This window comes from Chelonia mydas, chromosome 1 (genome assembly GCF_015237465.2).
Source record: "Chelonia mydas isolate rCheMyd1 chromosome 1, rCheMyd1.pri.v2, whole genome shotgun sequence".
NCBI lineage: Eukaryota > Metazoa > Chordata > Testudines > Cheloniidae > Chelonia > Chelonia mydas.
This window is the reverse complement of record NC_057849.1, coordinates 151,082,937-151,103,718: the sequence shown is the minus strand read 5'-3', so window position 1 is coordinate 151,103,718 and position 20,782 is coordinate 151,082,937. Positions and strand designations below refer to the sequence as shown.

General features: G+C 40.7%; 1 protein-coding gene across 18 annotated transcripts in view; it reads left to right on the top strand.

Annotated features, from left to right (window-relative positions):
* CASK (calcium/calmodulin dependent serine protein kinase) overlaps nucleotides 1–20,782 on the top strand; it is a 420,858-nt gene that overhangs the window by 285,618 nt on the left and 114,458 nt on the right. For 12 of the 18 annotated variants that reach the window (XM_037902700.2, XM_037902680.2, XM_037902711.2 and 9 more), the window contains 3 exons: nucleotides 1,597–1,680; nucleotides 8,314–8,413; nucleotides 14,943–14,960. In XM_037902700.2, the coding sequence (XP_037758628.1) occupies nucleotides 1,597–1,680; nucleotides 8,314–8,413; nucleotides 14,943–14,960 (202 nt within the window). The remainder of the gene's footprint in view (nucleotides 1–1,596; nucleotides 1,681–8,313; nucleotides 8,414–14,942; nucleotides 14,961–20,782) is intronic. The other 6 variants (XM_037902719.2, XM_043538104.1, XM_037902706.2 and 3 more) reach the window with 1 other exon arrangement.

Below are 20,782 nucleotides of genomic sequence, written 5' to 3'. Positions count from 1 at the left end.
CATTAGGGTGTCATAGCTGAGGAGCTTTATTGTCCAAATCCCTGCAAATTTTGCAGAAAAATGTAACCTTGGCCCTACCTAGTGCTAACCTGCACATTTTGAGGCTGATCTAACTTTATTTTTTGAACTTAAAGTCAGGTGAGAGGTTTGGGCAGGCAAGAAGAGGCAAAATTGCGTTTGTAATAGATACTTCCAAGCATAATCCTGAAGTGGCTATTGGCATTCCCTAATTCAGTCTTCTCATATATCTGCCTTACTAAGCTAAACTCAGCCTTCCTTTCCTGAGTCAAAATTACATTAATCACATACAGCCATGAGTCATTGGCAGCATGCAATATACACAGATTATTAGTATGACTGTGGTAGTGAATGTCATTTGTGGTAGATGATGCTATCATATGGCTCTCCAGAGTGTATTTTTTAATTAATATAAATGTTTTACAGAGCCACTACATCTGTTTTCCTTATATTAAAGCTGAAGTGTAATATTGTATGGTGATATATTCAAATATTCTTTGATAACTTAATAGTAATGAAGAAAGGAGTCTGCAGGTACACAAGCCATTCTAAATATAATCAGTTAATACTGATATAATTATTTGTGTATTTAAATGTTGAAATGACCAACATCTTAAAGCTACGTTAGTGTACTAAAATTTTAACCAATTAATCTTTAAACTGAAAGAGATCAATAAGATTGTCTCTCCACTCCTTTCAGTAATACACACAATTAAATGGCTTTAAATTGCCGAGATGCTCAAGTATTCAAATTGTGTTGTGTGTTTAAGAATGTTGTTAACAAGAATGGGGAGCAGCAAACATACCTGCAATAATTGCATTATTTCTGACTTTGCATCAGATATGTTTTTTTAAGACTCTGCCTTTTAGGAGTTATAATCTCTGGTATTGAATAGATTGCATAATTTTTTTTCATATTGTGTGTTTTCTTTTTGTTGCTGTCGAAAACTTACTAAGTACAGAAAGTAAAAGTCCAGTTTAAGTGAAGCAGCTCACATTGGGGGTTCCATGTTGTTTAACCTGAATTCTTTTGTAATTTGCGAATTTAGGAAAAACTCTTACCTAGCAATTTACAGAATCTGTTCTATTAATATTCTACCAACTGACCATAGATTTCAGCCACAGAAAGTGACAACACAACACCTGCCTTTCTCCCATTCTGGAATCCAACCATCTTGATTTCTATAAGAAATTTCCTTAATGTTTACATCCGGGGTTGGCAACCTTTGGCACACGGCCCATCAGGGTAATCCACTGGCGGGCTGTGAGACATTTTGTCTACATTGACCATTCGCAGGCATGGCCCCCCGCAGCTCCCATTGGCCAGGAACGGCGAACTGTAGCCCCTGGGAGCTGCAGGGGGCCATGCCTGCGAACAGTCAATGTAAACAAAATGTCTTGCGGCCCGCTAGCGGATTACCCTGATGGGCCGCATGCCGAAGGTTGCCGACCCCTGGTTTACATCAGTGTAATCAAATCCTAACTTTCTGTGTGATAGTTTAGTATCTAATGCATATCTTGGCCAATTTTTAATGTTTTTTGTCAGAGCGAAGTTTGAGTATTTTTTTATTATTGTAGGAGAGGGATCGCTATGCATACAAGATTCATCTTCCAGAAACAGTAGAGCAACTGAGGAAATTCAATGCAAGAAGGAAACTAAAGGTAAAAGGAATCTGACATTAAGACAGATATAATTGCATTACCTTAAATTTTGTATGGTTTTCTTTTGTAATTTTGAAAATATTAGAAAAGAAATCTAGTACCTAATTCTATGTGAAAGAACTTTGTTATTAAGTGTCATAGGGCTTGTTTATATGGTGCGACAGGGCACACCAGGATGGTATAAATAGTAAAGCACTCTAAAGTGTTGCACTCTAACTGCCCCTTAGACTCTGTTGACATGGTCTACAAGGTACCTAGTGTATGTTGATACAGTCCCAAACACGTGCACTAGGAACCTTTTAGAGCACATCAGTGGGATCTACACAGGGCAGTTAGAGCAGCACACTTGAGTGCTATACTATTTACACCCTTCTGGAGTGCATTTCCGCACTGTATAGACAAGCCATGTAGACTTTTAATACGAGTCAAGAGTTCTGTGTATTTTTTTAAAATTGTAAAGATTTAAAGTTGAAATAGATATTTAGAATGGATTAGTTTGCTGCTGTGTCATGCTGCAGACACTCGTCCCATCCATTTAGTCTCTTGGTTTCATTGAGTTTTTATAGTCTGAAATATCTAGAATTATGAGGTCAGGAATCTTAATTAGTCTAATGATCATTGATTAATTATCTTGAATATAAGATGTCTTATTTAGATTGTCTTGTCATGCATTGACCTAAATGAGATTTTGAGACAAACTCAAACCAAATGCACTATAGTTGAAATATGAGGCAAATCTCAAGCTGCAGAAATAGGGTTTCTTTACAAAAGTATTCTTTTCACAGGTGATCATTGCTAGAAGGTTGCATTGTTTCCACTCTCTATGGTTATGGTAGCCTCGCAACATTCCCCCTCCATCACCCGTAATACTGCTGTCTGTATTAGATCCCCACTATAATTGCTGTTCCTATGGTGCATGCACTTGGCACCAGACTAGCATTCTGCAGACATTTCTAGAATACATCCTTTGAGGTTGTGATTATAAGGATTTGGAGTAGAGCACTTATTTACTGAGCCAGAGTCTGCAACCATCTGTTCTTTATTCTTTGCAATTGGAGAAAGTGTGTCTTTTCTGTGACTGGGTGGGAGGGAGACTACTGTTTTTTTTCCTAACAGGTTCTAAATATAATTTCTAAAATGTGAAAAATATTCTTGCGGCCTGTTTTTGCTTCTTTAGAGAATAGCCAGTTTGTACATTTTTGAGTCACTTCTGTGCTACGGCATAATTTAATTCCTAGTGCTTAGTTTCATCTATGTTGTTCTGTTTTTTGTAATCAGTTATGTCAACAAAGGATAAACATTCCACTGGCTTCACCAGTCATCAAATATGGAGGGCCACCATAAGATGTTCATAAAGGACAATTATGATTTTATTTGGTTTTCTGGGGGTAGGTTATAGCTCTTTGTAAAGGGGTATTCTTAAGAATGTTCCCTCAGCCTTTAGTTATATATAGGAGCAGTTTCCAACTACACCTCTACCCCGATATAATGCGATCCGATATAACATGAATTCGGATATAATACGGTAAAGCAAAAATGGTTTTCTGTCTCCAACATTGGTTCTCAAACTGGGGGTAGCGACCCGGTTATGTGGGGGGTCGCGAGCCCCGACCCCAGAGCGCGGCTGCAACTTGCGAGCTCTGACCCTTGCGCCAGGCTATAAGCCCCGACCATGACGCATGGCTGCGAGTCCCGACCCCTGTGTGGAGCTGCGGGGCTACGAGCCCCGACCCCAGAGCGCAGCTATGAGTCCCGACCCCAACTCCTGTGCCAGGCTGTGAGCCCTGACCCCAGCAGGGATGTGCAGCTGCAAGCCCCGACCCCAGTGCCGGGCTGCGAGCCCCGACCCCGACAGGGACACGTGGCTGCGAGCCCCAGCCCCGACAGGGACGCGCGGCTGCGAGCCCCAACCCTGGGCTTGATGTGAAGGACAACATCAGATGCACCCTTTCTAAAACAACACCAAGAATAAAACTACTTTTGTCAAATACCGTATTAATAACGGAAATGCTCGAGGCCAAAGCAAGTTCGATACAATGTGGTTTCACCTATAACGCGGTAAGATTTTTTGGCTCCCAAGGACTGCATTATATTGGGGTAGAGGTGTATAGGGAAAATAATGTTGAGATCCAGCTGAAACATTGTGTGATTTCCACTCAGAATCATAAATCCATTGCCTGTCTGGTGGGGTTTTACCTGAAACTAGGTCTAGGTTCATCAAAAGATTCGGGCAACCTTTTGGCAAATCTGTGCCAATTGTAGGGTTTGTAAAATGCAAAATCAGATTAATTTTAACTAGTTGCCTCACGGAAGTTTTGCGTAATTCTAACCATGTCTAGCATGTAGGATTGGAATAATCCTCATGCTTCTGAACAAGTTAGCAGCTTCCCCCTATGTTTAACTATGATCAGATAACACATTATTAAACACAGCTTGCCTACATGAGGTACAAAGTCCTATTTAAAATTGCATTAGTAAAAGCATTTTAGCTAACATTTTTTTAAACAATCTATTTTTCTGGTCTACACATAAGCTTCAATCTTTACTTTATAGGCAATTCTCTTCTCTTAGCATCTTGTGTTTATATATATTCAATACCATATTATACTATACCAACCTTTTCCCTGCCATTTACTTAATCCATGCTATTGTTCTTCAGGAGGTGTTCTGAAAGTACTAATTGTTCATTGCAATGCACCCCACACATGAAACATTGTAAAACTTGTACGTTAGACCCTATTTTCCTGGAATGAGCAAACAACAAATTGTCCTTTTAACACTGGATCAGATACTGTTAGTATTTCATTATTTTTTCTAACTTTGAAATTCCTCACATAACAACTACCAAGGGGTCTGAGATTATCATATTTTCATATTGATATGTTTGAGTCAAATAACAGAGAGATTCCAATGTTGTTTTCTGAATTTTGCCAGAATTGAAGCACATCTCCAAACTGAAAATGTTAATTTTACAGTTATTTGATTACCATATAATGTACTGTAACCTTTGTAACCAGAAACAATCATTGGAACCACTGCTAGTTTCAGAATTCGAGGAGTTAGTACAACTGTCCCAGTTTTTTAATATCTTCCTTGTATTGATCCATTAAAGTGTTAATTTTCTCTCTAGGGACCAGATCATGCCCAACCCTGCACAAGTGAGAGAATTCAGAGCTTTCTTTCCCACTCCCTGCACCCCTGCTCAGGGCAGCCCAGTGGCAATCCTTGTGCTCAATATAAAGAATGCTTCAGGTTGCCATCTATAGAGGTGCTAGCCTGTCCAAACAGAGTAAGGAGAAAAGAGGCTATAATAGCAGCTGCTTTGTTTACCCTGTGCTCACAGAGCCACTGTACCTGTCTCAACTTGATGCATTTGGGAGATCTGTATTAGGATGGCGCTTTTCCATACCATCATTGATGTGGCTTAATACCACTGTCTATCCCAGTTATTTTTTCGTTATATACTGGTTTATATACCATGGTATTTGATCTTTGCCCAGACTATTGGGGACATTATGGGAGACTCACGAACATATAGAGCATTTTTGCATCTTAGAATTATCATTTTTATCAGAACTACCTTGCCAACTAAAGAGCTCAGGAATTTATTCCTTATGTCTCTTTCTCTACACTTATTTCAAATAAAATTGTTCTGGTATAATTGTTCCAAATCTGTATATACTCCCAAGCATTTACGTGTCTTACCTGAATAGAAAAGCTGCCAAATTCCCTTCATCTAGTTAAACCCCCCCCCTCAAGTGTGGGGTTTTTTTTTATGCTTTATACATAGGGTCATAGCCAGCCACACTATGTGCAGGTGCACAAGAAGGTATGGAAGCTTCAAAAAACCTTCCCTTTCCCCCATGCAGACACCAGTCACAGTTGCAGGCCCTAAGCTCTCCTGAGCACAGAGATTTCTCCCTTTTATGTCCTGCAAGCCACTCAAAATGGAAGTAGAGATCACTACAGCTGACTAGCCTCAGAGGAATGTACATTACAGTCTCTTAAAAGGTAAAACAGCAGCAAATTTCACCTTATGCACCAGATTGCTCCCTGAGGCACAGTGCCACTGCTCAGAGCCCTACCTGGGATGTTGGAGTTCAGCTCTTTCCTCGGCACAGCCCTGTGCTTTAAAGGCAGTATCTGGCCCTTATTCTGGGGAAATGACTATATTTTAGTTATTTACAAGTTTAGATTGTACATTTTTAGGCTTCATTGCATAAATTAAAATATCTTCTGCATTCTGAGAGAGCTGCTGGGATTTTTTTTGTATCAGAGGCTAGTTGATCAGGGTCATTTAGCATCATTTGAAACCGGTTAGACACTAAAAACATGACTTAAAACAAAAATTAGTCCTTCCTTAATATCACTTGACATTACGAAAAAAACTGTGGTCTCAATGTGGCTTTGAGAAGACAGCTATTTTCATACTAGTTACTGCATGAGATCCGCTCTAAACAAAAATGCTGTCTTTGCTGTCTGTGAATCTTTAATGTTACCTTTTGGCATTTTAGAGCTGAAGTCCAACAATATTGCAATTCTCCTTTGACACAATGGACGTTCCAAAAATAAATAGGAGAAACTAATGTTTCTCATTTCCACAGCCAAGTTAAGGATCAGATCTTTAACTTTCATAAACATACAGAACTACAAACCACAGGTTTCCTGCTTAATTCACTTGAAACTGTTTTTAAATTTCCCACTATCTGTCTTAGATGAAGCAATATTTTTATCAGTAATATTTCAAGTAATAACTACAAAAAAGGTATCATGTTTTCTTAAACTGTTGGAAGGTTTCTAAAGGCATAATGCAGAATGCCACCAATTTAAGAAACCTGTCAGCTGGCTTTGCTCTGTTGAGCAATACCTGTGAATCACAATTGCAAACCAAAAAGGCAAAAGAAGCAGCAATGCATCCCTTTTCTCTTTCTCACAGTATACATCTTCACAGTTCTATGTTCTATGTTAATAATATGTTGTATTGATTCTTCATTGATCATCCCTTGATATTAATAATTAATTGTCAACATGTCCACATCATGAGGTTAACCTATTTTAAAAGCCTGACTTTTATCTCATGTGTACCAGCGTTTCAAAGTAGTGTGAGGAGTCCAAAAAATAAATGCCTATAAATTTAAATATGACTGCTACTTTGAGCAGTAAACTACATATATCTGGACCACAATTATATTAATTTGTTTACTGAAATTATTATTTGTGGGTAAGCGCGTGTGTGTGTGTGTGTGTGTGTGTGAGAGAGAGCTCACATAATTAAGAAACATACTGGTAACCTCAATGACACATCAGTAATAGATTACCTACCACGTGATTTGAGTGGAGCAATCCAAAAACTCTTAAGTGTTTTCTTTTTCCAAATAAGACAGTAAGGTGCCTAATTTATTTCAGTCTAAACATAGCAAGACATTTTAGGGAGTAGAAAATAAACAAGGGATACTTTATTATCATCATCTTCATAGCTCATTCTCTCTGGTTCTGAGTGTTATTTTAAGGGCAGTATGTACAGTATTTCTGTATAATGTCCTGAAATACTTAAGTGATAAGCTTTTTTAAGGTTTGTGAGAGGAGGCTAGTCAGTGTCAGTAAAAAAATTTTCCTGGTGAAGAAAACATATGTAGTATCAGAAGGAATGATGCAGGCCACTGTATGCTAGAATCCACTCCTTGCCTGCTAATTTGTAGATTAAAAGTAGGGTTGGCTGAAAAAAGCTTCTCCATTGCTAGACAGCAGCATACCCAAATAACTATTGATTGTGTGGGGTGAATTAGATGAAACTCATAGACAGCATTTAACACATTCCAAGGATACAGTTGTGAAAGAACCTACTCTTGAGGTTTGTTTTCCTGCTTATGACGAAGGCAGAAACTTCTCAAAGTTCTAAACCTGTATTTCATGCCAGCTTCTGTGGTGGAATATAGTTGACTCTTAATGCTCTAGCTGCCAGTTCCTTTTTGCCCATGTAAAGTGAATAAGTTCCTGGGGGTGACTGTCATTGCCTTGCCAGCAGGCTTGCCTGCTTTCCTCATCAACTCATCCAGTGTATTGTTTTTTGAACATCCTTTCTTCTCTTCTGATACTTCAAGACTAGATCTGTCCATTCAGGCTCTTTTAAAAAAAAAAAAAAAAAAAAAAAAAAAGGAAACTAGCTCCATTGGAGGATGACATTATCTTTGTCAGTTAGGACTTTGAGCCTTGCAGTGCCTGTTACATCAGGGGGCTTTGGTTTTCATTGTTCTCTACTCATGCACTAGTGAAAGCTGTGCTTTGGGGCATTTTGTCTTTTTCTCCGCTGCTCTTCATTAATCTGAGGAATATGGGGAAGCAGCAGCAGCCCAATAATTTAAAAATAAATGCTGCACTTTCACCATATCCATCACAGAGAGGCAGGTTGCCATATCCAATACTTTGGAATGGTGCATGGCTGGCTGTGCTGTGAGATTTTTTTCACTGCAGCAGTCAGGTCATTGATGGAGTGCATGGAATCTCTCTCATAACTCCAACAAGAAGAATAGACTGGGAGGGCTTGGGGCCTTCAGTCTTGACTGATCCACAGTGTTTGTAAACATGTTTTGTTGACCTACTGCTTATGACTGCGACTTTGTCTTGTTTATTCAGGGGGCAGTACTAGCAGCAGTATCAAGCCACAAATTCAATTCCTTCTATGGGGATCCCCCTGAAGAGCTGCCAGACTTCTCTGAAGACCCTACCTCCTCAGGTAATTTCACTGAAAGCATATTTACCTTTCATATTGAGTTTTAAATCTTTACTGGCTTTAGTCCCATATTGTTTGCTGATTTCCCATAGTGTCATAGAACAGTATGTACATTAGAGTTTGTGTGAGCATTTCACTACTATTCATTTATAGTGGTTCTACAAGGAAGTGTCCAGAGAATGCTTCTTCAGAGTGATATAGATCCTCCTGGATTTTTATTCAACCTGACAGTGTTTTATTACAAAGGCTGGCATAACATCATATCTATCTATTTACTTTACTTGAGTCTGAGACCTTTTTTAAATGGTGCCCTGTACCCTTAGTGGGATTGTTCTTCCTGCGAATGTTTTTCATTGTGTATCTTTGTATAGTTAAGAGCTTGTTGGTCTCCTTTTCTGAAACTGGATTTTTTTATTTATTTTTTTTTTAAATCTCCTCTTAGAGGGTCATTGACATGTCAAAGGTGTTCCAGAATGTAGGTTTTGTATAAATACACTTTTAGAAAACATGAGACCAATAGAATTACTTCTGCTTTTTGTAAATTACCATCTAAACAAGTTTTCTTAACAAATAAACAATGGTTGCAATTCAAATGTTGCAGCATGTGTCAGTGTGACCGCCTGAAAGCTTAGTATGCTAGAAAATGTCTCAGGGATTTAATTATGTGTTTTGGATTGGTGGGGAAGGGTGAGTTCTCATTCACTGTCCTAATATTTCTATAAGGAAGGAGGTGGAGGGGGCTTGCAAATGTTAAGTATGGCAGAGAAAAAATAGTGGAAAAGTAAATTTTTTAAATATTATTTAATTTCATTTACATAAAGTTGGAATATTCAAATGTAGGAGCCCAAATAAAAAAATTTGATTGTCAGGTGTTTTTAACACTCTCAACTTTCAGTGAAGTCCATAGGAACTTCACACCACTCATTTAGATGCCTAAATATGGACATGGGCACCTAACTCTAGGCACTCAGATTTGAACATTTTATGTATTGTACAGAAGGGGATCTGATGTATTATTTTACAGAGAGATTCATAGATACTAAGGTCAGAAGGGACCATTATGATCATCTAGTCCGACCTCCTGCACAACACAGGCCACAGAATCTCACCCACCCACTCCTGCGAAAAACCTCTCGCCTATGTCTGAGCTGTTGAAGTCCTCAAATCGTGTTTGATTGGACATCAGTTAGGATTATTTGCAGTGTTTCAAAAGATACTTTTTGTTTCCGTCTGCTTCCTCAGTCATAGTCACAGAAGTAGGCCACATACATTTCTACAATTTTTCTGTTACAGGAATAGTAAGGTTCCTCATTTCAGCTTCAGGCTTACATCAACAGGATGTGTCTCTTCCTCATTTGGGTTTGAGGTTGCAGATACTGTCACAAGCACAAGTTCTCAACTTTTTTCTTCTAGGAACCATGTATCCAGATATTTACATATGTGCTCTCAGCCCTTTTGTGCTGGATCCTTTGGAACCTCTTATTAATTTCTTAAGGAACTGATGCAATGGTTTGAGTTCCTCTGGGAGGAAGCTGAAACAGGCTCCTGCTTCAGGACAACAGTTGTTGATCTCCTTGGAGGTTGCAACCCAAAGGTTGAGAAACTGCTCCCAAGGGATATTTTTATTGATGCCTGATTGACTAATTTAAATTGTTTAGTTCAGAGAGCTCCTCACTTAGATAATTAATTTAGAATAAATATCCTGAAGCTTTGAGGAAAAGAGCCATAGTGCAACTTTCAGCTTTCTGAAATAACTAGGCCGGATAAAGAACTTGATCTCCCTCTCCCCCTTCAAAAAGGCACTTCAATTACAAAAAGGCACTTCAATTACAAAAAGGCACTTCAATTTGCTGTGTTGTCAAATGTTTGAAGCCTGTTTGTAAAGACTACATCAGTTCTTAATGATGGGATTTTTCAAAAGATCCTAAAGGAATTAAGCACCTGTCACAGGGTGGCTAGCCCCAGTAAATGAAGTAAAAGCCAAAAAAGCCAAAGCAGGTGCTCTCCAAAGCCAAAACAGGTGCTCCTGTTTTTAAGAGGGTGTGAGCAACCTGATGAGCAGACTGGGTTAGTCAGGGGCAGGTGAGAGTTGCCTGAGACCAGGGGATTGGAAGAGTCCCAAAAATAAGTAGAAAGTGGTTCCTGGGAGAAGACTTGAAGGCAGGAGAGCAGCAAAGATTGATTTGCTGACTGTCATCCGCAAGCCAGAGAGCCAGGGATGAAGGCAGGAGAAGCAGAGGGAGTTGCCTGCCAGCTCAAACCTGGAGGGCTGGAGAGTTCTGAAGGCATGGGAGCAGTGGGGGAGTTTTTACCCACTGACATCTCCGGGGTCCAAGAGCTGGACCCAAAGGAACTGAGAGGGTCTTTGGAGAGTAAGGGATGCTCCCCTGGCAAGGATGCTCTCAGTAGAGAGGCTGTGGGGTTCCTGCTGGGAACAGCAAGGTTGCATTCCAGTTGGAAATGCTGGGGAGGCTGTCCTGGTACAAAGACAAGAGAGGACTGTGCTGAAGAGCCAGGACCTGGTGAGAGATGCTGTGGCGATATGTTGCATGTACTCTCTGGACTATGATAGGGGGAATCTGGTCTATGGTTGTGGGACTTTTGTTTTGTTATGTGCGTGGGGCTCTTGCAATAAATGAAGCCCACAACTAGTTGAACTACTTCTGGGCACTCTGAAGGAGGGAAACTGAACAGGCATGTCTGTCGTCTATCATGAGGGTGTTCAAGGCAGAGCTTCTCTATGACAGCACCCAACTTCCATTGAATTTCAGTGGGAAGTGGATATCTAACTCCTTTGGACTCCTGTAAGTCCCAGCCTAAGTGGTTATGCCTTTGCTTTTTCTAATAATGGGATTTCAGATAAGAAACTCCAAGTTGAAGATTTAGTATTTAAAATGCCATTTTCCAGTTTGTTTAGCTCTTTGATAAAATCCCATGATTTGAGAAGTTTGTCGTCAAAAATAAATGATGGAGTAGGCTGAATGATTCCAGGACAGCATTTGTCCTGGATTCCCTGTGGCACCACTCCACACCTGCCCGAAGCTTAGGATCAGTGCCAGCCTCTTCCGCCGGAAGGGGCCAGTGGGGGAGGGTGGCTGGAGCTGGGCAGTAGTAAGAGCTGCCCGGGGAGACTGGGCCATTATGGGGAGCTCCTGTCCCTCCATCTGCCCGGGGAAGTGCACCCTCAGGGGTGGGGACAAGGGTGCTCTCAGGCACCCCGGCACCCCACCTAGAGCAGGTGGAGGGTCTGGGGCTCCCCATAGTGACCTGGGGAGCTCTGGGTCTGGCATCTGGCCTGGCCAGGAGACGGCCTCAGGGGGAAGAGGTGGAGGCAGGGAGCAGGGCCCCTACGTGTCCCATTTTTGCCTTTTGAAAAGTTGGTTACCCTATTTCAGCTCCATGCTTCATCCACTTCAATCTGTTACATTGCTCTCCCCTCCGTGAAGGTGGGCCCTACTACAAAGGTATGGGGGCACTTTGAACCTCCACCCCATACTGATAGAATAACAGTTTCAGAGTTTAGGGCACTGTATTCAGCAAATAGGCAATTCTCCAGTAGATGCCAGGTTACACTGGGTGATGTCCAGTGATCAATGGCAAAACGTATAAGTGAATCAAATAGAAATGAAAAGGGAGACACTGCTAGTTTTATATGGTTTATTTCCCCCCACTTTAAATCTCCCTTTCTTTCCTGCTCACTGGACATTGCAGTGGGTCTTGGTCCAGCCAGCCCACTGGTCAATACATAATCATTTCCCTAATGTCCTGTCCTGTTTGGGATGACTTGTTCCCTCCTTCATCAGCATGTCTCCTCTAATGACCAGATGCAACAGGTGGATGAACCAAACATACAGGGAGGAGGTGCAGAAGAGTGAGGATGAGACAACAATACAAAAATTATGCAGCTTTGTAGGTTATCTGCAGCTTGCCACTTGTCTAGCTGTTATCAACTGACAGTGTTCTGTAGGTAAAATTGCAGGAGTGAGTCTTGACGAATTTGAAGGAGAATAATAAAATAGTGGCTTTACAGATTTTTCTGGGATACATGTTAAATTAAAATGCCTCCTTAACAGTGAATATTTACATTCAGTAACTCCTACTAGAAATAAAGCAAGCTACTAAAATTAGACATTTTATGACTGTTTCTTATTCAAAGTTAAGGGACACATATATTTCTAATACTTAGCACCTTCAAGATGTTATGTGAGAGTCAGTGTTCCAAAAATAAAAGACCCTTGCACTAACAAACATTAAAACCTTGTTTTTCTTTTTACATGATGTTGCTACAATAAGAAGCAGTTCACTTCTGCTAAGTCAACTTCCTTGGTCATCTACTGGACAGCAGACCATAGAAAGGTCAGGGAATTGCTTGAACTGGTGTTAGCTCTGGAAGCTGAACTGGAAAGAGATTTTGCTGATGATGGATATTTAAGTCTTTTACCTGAATTCAAAATTTCAGGGTTTACGCCCCACTGTAAGCCCATGTGTTTAGCCAATAAATAGAAAAGCCCATAAAGATAACAATGTCAGCTCTAACTATTTCACTTCCAAGCACCTTTTTGTAGCTTGACTTTCAGAAGTGTTGAGCAACTGCAAAACCCACTGAAATCAATGGGTGCTCACCAACTTTGAAAATCAGGTAATTGATTTTTAAAGAAAAGCATACTTTATCTTTTATTATGGAGGACTTATAAATACACATTTGAGCTATTCAGTTGTTGTGCTCATGCATTGTGAGGGTCATTAGTCATTTCACAGTGACTTCATACGTTGTTTGCAGTTGTGTGATAGCTGTGTTGGCCCCAGGATATTAGAGAGACAGGGCAGGTGAGGTAATATCTTTAAGTGGACCAACTTCTGTTGGTGAGAGAGACACACTAATGACTTCGTATTTCATTATTAGTTATTTTGTCCATTTCAAATAGTACTGGATTTTCTTGTAAGACAATTTACAATTGTTGCTTTTAAACCACAAAGAAGGTACAGCAGCATGTATCTGAAAGGGTGATTGACCAAGTGTACATGTTCAGCTTGCATTGTACAGCTTTTTGCATTATTTCCTGAGTATCTATGTGCTTTCTGAGGTCTGTGGTAAATGTTTAACTTAATGCAAGCAGCAGTTTCCCACAGAGCATAAAGCTGACATTTTAAGACCACATCAGGGTTTCTGGATCCTTTGCGTAAATGGCATGACAATGGCTTCATATAGGCTTCTGTTTATAAATGCAATTTGAAAATGACTTTTGCCTCAAGATTATTGTGGATAAATATTTGTTCTTTTAGAATCTATTTTGTCATAGTAAATTATAGAAATTTAGCAATATTAACTCTTGGTTAAACTCTTGATCATTAAAACTGAAAGGAGAAAAGAAAGAAAGCCAAACCTTCCAGCCTGTCACTGTGGGAGAGAAGGATAAATGGTTAGATTTAGGCTCCAGTGCTGCAGACATGCATGTGAGTAATTTTAGGCACTTGAGTAGTCCCATGGAACTCTATGGAACTACTCATTGCATAAGTGTTTCTAGGCTAAGGTCTTAGTCTGCAATTCAAATACTAGTGGTCTCCATCATTACCAGGTACAATATAATATATAAAAGGGTTAACAGTGCTAAATTATCACCACCAATTTTGCAAATTCTTTAGTTAGCAATTTTTAGTTATCAGTGTTTGAAAAATTCAAGTGATAGTAGTAAATATAATATTAATACAATTACAAAGTCTGACTGTCTTTTCTTGCCTTACTTGCTTCTGTGTACCATAAAAAGTTTTGAATGGGGAAGGAAATCATGGAAATTGAAGGAGAAAGTGTAACGTATTCTCCACTCATTGAGAATTTTACTTTCTTTTTTCTGATGTCCTGTACAGTATCAATGTTTGTTAGGATTTTCATAATGTTCTGTTTACTGGTGTTGGGTTTGACTACTTACAAGAGACCTATTTCAGTTATGTTTTTATTCCTCTTTCAACTATTTGAGTGTGTTTTATTAACGTGGAGTTGACATTAATTTCATAGTATCAGTGTGCCTGAATGCTACTCATTAAAAGTGGAAACAAAATGTTTGTTTTCCAAATGGTCCTCATAATTTTAATCTCATTTTTATAAAATAAATTGGACTCAGTATTACACCTGCAAAATTTTTCAATAATCAACTTGCATCCTAAAGACTAAACTTAAAACATGCAATATGATACCATGCTTCATTTACAATAAGAATATTTTGAATGAGTTACAAAATAGTTCAAAACAGCAATATTCTATGAATACTACTTTTACAAACTAAAGCAGCCAGTGTCCGAATATCGGAGTTTCAGATACCCGACAGTGTGCAAATGTGCTACCTGCCCCAATCCCAAATGTTTTTTTTTCAAGTGCCATTTGTCTCACATACAGAGTTTAAAAAAAAAAAAAAAAGTCTTGAGTTTGTTCATACTATTTGTGGCTAAATTAGTGTGCCAAGTTGCAGCTTTATAACTTGCTTGTTCTGAAATCTTCGTACTGTTGTTGTTTGTCCAAATGCTGCCTTCCTACTAGGACTTCTAGCAGCAGAAAGTAGGTACCCCTTTGTTTTCCTCTAAGGCTTATCATTCTGTTTAAGTGTGTGGCTGTGCATGTTTAAAACTCAGGTTTTTTCTCCTTAGCTTGTCATGCTTCAGTTTTAATACTGCCTGCAGAAGAAAATTAGAACAGCCCATGCATATGGTAGTAACTCTGTCCATAACTTTTCAAAGCTGAGCAATCAATATTAAAATTTATTCCAGTAAAATGTGATATGTTAATTGAGAGGCAGTATTAAAAATTGTTAATATTCTTTGGTTTTAGTATTTATAATAATATATAATCTAAACTCTAGTTTACAACCCAAATAAAAATGCCATTAAGTGTTAAGAAAAGGACAAAATGTCTAACTTTCGTAGCTTGATTCCCAAATTAATTATCAGGGAATACTGGCTTTTTCCCTGAATAGCAGCTGTTTATTATAGTACTAGACATATATTTTTAAATAACATTTTTTACTGACTTTGCATGATAGAATTTTTTGTTTTGTTTCATGTTGGTGTGTTATGTAGTATATGTAGATACATTTGTTTATATGTATAAAACTAATCTGCCTGTATGCCATATATGTTTATATATTTAAAGAATCATATCAGAGAACGGGGAGGATTTTTTGTGTTACAGATTAAAGGCATGCTTTGAGAGAGGCTGAAACCCAATTGCCTCCAGAACCTGCAAATAGATGACATTGATCAAAACAAATAAGTTTTGCAGGGATGAGGGAGTGAAGTTCTAGTTTTCTGAGTCACTGAGAGAGTGGTTCCAACCCAAACCACAGGAAATTCAAAGGGAACAAATTCCAAATCTGAAATTGCAGCTGAAAATGTTGGTGTCAGCACAGTATTAAAATTTTGGGGTCACCAATTATTTTTGCCACCTAACCAGATTTAGGTCATAGTTTTATGTCCCAGTTTCTCTAAGCCCACTCTCTCATTTGTGGATCTTTTTCCCCCCTGAACTGATCTGCCATACTACTTCAGAGTTCCCAGACCCCTGTTAGCTTCCAAGCACCACCCGCATACAATGCAGGAAGGAAGAAAAGAAATCTCTTGGTATCCCACCATCACCGCATATTTTGAGTGGGAAGGCTGGTAAAGATCCCTCCCCCAGCAGCCAAACAGCAGGGAGGGTGGCCTTTCCTCCAGCAGGCTAACAGGAGTGAGAGCAAGGCTGCCCTCCCAGCAGCCAGAAGGGGGAAGCTCATTTGTGGTTGCAATAGGAAGAAAGAGACGTGGCTTCATACAGGGGATGTGGTAGGACTTTGTTAGAATAGTTAAATTAACGTTTTATAAATAACTTTACTGCTTGTGGCTGTGCTGCTTGTTAATGTGTGGCACTGCTATGAAAAGTGATTGTGTAAAATGCTGCACCTTCTTACCCAACATATTGACTTCCTCTGTGTCTCATGCTATCCCTGGGTGAGTCATCATCTAGGGGCAGATTTAAGTAAAAAGTCTATGTGGACAAAAGAACTAGCAAGACTTAGTGGAGAGGCCCTGCATAGGTCTGGCAGAAAGGAGGACAGCCAAAGATTTTTTTAAATTAATATATTTTTAAGACTATCTTTAAGATAAATGTTTTTTTTCTTTTTGTTGCTTTAATTCCTTTCTTCATGTTTCTTTATCCATTTTTTTATCCCTTCTCCTCTACTTTCTCTTTTCTGTGTTCCTATGATCATCAAATTTCTTTATCGCCTCCTTTCTATTTTTATACTCAGCTCTTCCTGTATTCCTACCGCTACCTATTTTCTTCTCCCTTTCCCTTCATTTCCTCCCTCATCTCTTTCCTTACATGGTCCATACTCATCTTTCCCTTTCCCTTCCTTAGTTCTCCTGAGTTCTCTCCATCTTCCCCAACATGTCCATTTTCTCTTCCTCATTTACTTTCCCCTCTCTGCCTCCTGCTCCCCATGTTTCCACCTTTCATCATTGTTTTTCATTCTCTTTTTTAATTTCAACCCCATGCTGCTTCTCAACACCCCTTATTTCTCACCTCTCCACCTTTTCAACTTTTTGTCTACACTCCCCATGTAATATTGTTCACATACACTCACCCTCTGTCTACCCCTTTAAGTCTCTCCCCATGCTGAACCTTGTGTTTCCCAGTCATTTCATTCTGTGACACCTTCTCAACAGCATCTACACAACTATGTGCTGTGTAACACGCATTCATGATACCTCATCCCATGGCCACTATGCGCCTACACCAGCCACTTGCTCACCATAGAGTCACTCCGTGCACTTACACACACAGCTGCTGTACAGTGAAGATCCCTCATAATGCCACATAGTGAGCTGATGCTCCACACTGTCTTTCTGAACTCCTATGAAGTTCAGGGGCCAGGCTTACATTGAAGAGGAGGAGGAGATAGTGATGCTGAAGATCCAGATGGGGACTCAGCTGTCCCCCAGCTAGATTTCTCTAGTTCCAAGGGGTGCAGCAGTGTAAGTGGATTGGGGATGGATCCTCTTAGTGCTTGCCAATCTATCCACTGCCTTTAAAGAGAAGAATATGTTGTTACTGCTTTCTATTTGTTAGCCCTGCAGAATCAGCACAGATAAGAGACAGCAAGCGGGATTCTGTTCCTACTTTTGCATCAGTAGAATTGAGTTTTTTCCATAGATTTTAAGGCCAGAAAGGACCATTAGATAGATCATCTAGTCCAGTCCAAAAGTCCCAAACTTTTCGGGCTCAGAACCAATTTGTAAACCTTGATGGCCTGTTGTGATCTAGTAAATAGACCCAGAAGGGTGGGGGAGTTGGGGCCCTGCCCTCCCGTGGTGGGAGGGAGGCCCTGTATGTTTTTTTGCAAAGCCTGCCCTGCAATCACTCCACAGCAGCAGAGAAGTTCTATTTCAGATTTCACTGTGGAAGGGGGAGCAACTTTCGGCAGCTGTCTGAAGCCCCTGGAAGCGCTTGTATTTTTAAATGGCCAAAAAGATTATTAGTCCAGAAGTTACTTGGATGACAGTCTCCTCCAATTCTGGTGTGAACTCTAGGCTAGATTCCTATGTCTGCCTTCATCTTTACTCCCCACCCCAGTTCACCAGCCAGTTTCTCCCCTGCTTCCCCTGCCTGAGGACTCTGGGATTAGCTCTGGGATTTGTGTTGCTTCTTTCAGGCCTTGTCTCAGGGCTCCTACACGAGCCAGTTCTCTTCTGACTGACTTCACCTGGGAACTCGCCTTACTCCTCTTCCCTTGGTCCCCTCCTCTGACTGCAGTTCTCTTTCCTATTTATGTAGTTCTCCTTGACCCTTCCACACCTAGGATCACTAATTGTAAGTGAGGTAGGATTGCCTGCTTTCTAATTGCACAAAACTGAACACCCCTGCCCCAAGGCCCCGCCCCTACTCTGAGGTTCTGCCCCCACAGTCACTCTGTCCCCCTCCCTCCATCGCTCACTCTCCCCTACGCTCATTCACTTACACTGGGCTGGGGAAGGGTGTGGGGTGTGGGAGGGGTTACAGGCTCTGGGCTGGGGGTGCGGGCTCCGAGGTGGGACCAGAAATTGGGGGTTGAGGGGGCTCCGGGCTGGGGCAGGGAGTTGAGGTGCAGGAAGGGGTGAGGGCTCTGGCTGGAGGTGTGGGCTCTGGAGAGGGGCTGGGGATGAGGGGTTTGGGGTGCAGGAGGGGCTCTGGACTGGGGCGGAGCGGTTCAGAGTGCAGGAGGGTGCTCAGGGCAGGGGGTTGGGGTGCGGGCTCTGGGAGGGAGTTAGGATGCGGGGGGGAGGGTTCTGACCTGGGGCAGGGGGCACGGGAGGTGGTTCAGGGTGCGGGTTCTGGGCAGCGCTTACCTCAGGTGGCTCCGGGAAGTGGCCAGCATGTCCAGCTCCTATGCAGAGGGGTCAGTGGACTCTGTAGGTTCCCGGCCAATGGGAGCTGCAGAGCTGGCGCTCGCGATGGGGCAGCACGCAGAGCCTCCGTGGCCACCTCTGAGCCTAGGAGCCAGGCATGCAGGCCACTTCCGGGAGCCGCAAGGAGCCTGCCTTAGCCCCGCTGCGCCACGAACTGGACTTTTAATGGCCCGGTTAGCAGTGCTGACTGGAGCCACCAGGGTTCCTTTTCAACTGGGCGTTCCAGTCAAAAACCGGACGCCTGGCAACCCTAAATTGAGTCCATATCAGGGGCTAACTGCTAGGTCACAGACAAGGCTGAGCCTGACTCCCCTTAAAGGGCCAGGTAACCTGTGACAATCACAGACATCTTTCATTACTTATGAGAGTTATTCTTACCTGTCCATGTCTGTTTGCTGTTAAACAGGCATGACAAATATCAAGATGTTAAAGGCCCTGCAATATCACACAAACTACTGTGCAAGCAAATCCCACAGTCATGCACTGAGAAGGATGCATCTGCCTCAATTCCCAATGACCCCTTACTAGGGAACAATGTTAAATCAAGAGAAAGTAGCACTTTTCCCCACTTTCAGGCTTCATGGGGTAGAGCTGAAAGACAGTTTTGGCCTGCCTCTGTCTTTTAGCATGTTAGTGGTCCAAGTGGTTTTTTTTTTCTTTTAATGGCTGACTGAAACCTAATTGTTCCCTGCTCTCTCTCAAGTCTGCCTGTAGAGCAATTTTTGACTAATTTTTCTTAGTCAATTCTTCTTAGAGAAAATAGATTGACGTATGATGGTCTTGTAAGAAATCAGAACTTTGATCATGGGGAATTTTAATTACTCAGCTATTCAGTGGAAAATGAGCCAGACAAAACATAAGAAGCAGAAGCCTGTTTTGCAGGGATATTGCTAGAAAGTCTCTAATACAGTTCATTGGGCAGCTTACCCAGCCAAAGTCTGTTATAGTTATTAGCCTAGAAAATGAGCCAGGTGCAATATGATAAATAAAATTACAGCTGGAGAACATTGAGGATTTGATCACAATATCATTAAATCTGAAATACTCAAGGGTTGAGGCTAGGCAGAGCAACAGAAAAGTATTGGCTTTAAGAAAAGTGACTCTTTAGAGGCAGAGATAGGGCCAGTATTACCACTCTGACTGCACTGTTAAGTTTGGAGGACTTTTCTTCTGCCTATGATGTACAGCCCAGCCACTCAGGCTGCATGCTGGGGTCTAGGATGTGGGTATTTGTGTATATTTAAACTACATGCTTTTCTGTAATTCTAGAGGCTTTTATATATATTATTTTGTAGCACTATATTCACATATATTGCATAACCAAATAATGAAAGTACCCATTGTAATGCAAACATGCCAGGGGTCACAGTTAAGGTTGTGGGAGCCTAAGATACCTGTGTGTGTTTGTTTCTGTACTTAAAATACTTCTCATTCCATTAGCTTTTTGTATATAATTATGTAATATATAGGAAATACACAGAAACGACTATGAAGAAATCAATGACTGGGTTACAACTGAAATTCCTTTTCACTGTTCAAGTAGGGTAAAGGACAAAAGATACCATGTGAATAAGCTGTAAAAGTGATGGGAGAAATAGCTGAAAGCTTTTGAAAAATCAAACTTACAGGAAGTAAAGTTTTTGTAGACTTACTATACATAGGTAGAATCAGGATAGAATTATAACAAAAGAGGCAGAAAGTACTTTTTTTTTCCCCAAAGAAAAAAATATTCCAACTAGTAATGATTAGCAGTGGATTAGTGCAAGCATTAGGTTTTGAAACCCGCTATGTTCAGAAATAAGTGAATTATTTGAACAACAGAAAATGTCAAATATCCTCTGCTAATACCAAATTTGGATTTCTTGCAAATAGTAAAGAACAATTGCAATTCAATTTAGATGCTTTTAAGTGCGTAAACTAGTAAATGGGAAAGGTACTTTAATAGAACAGTGTAAAACAATA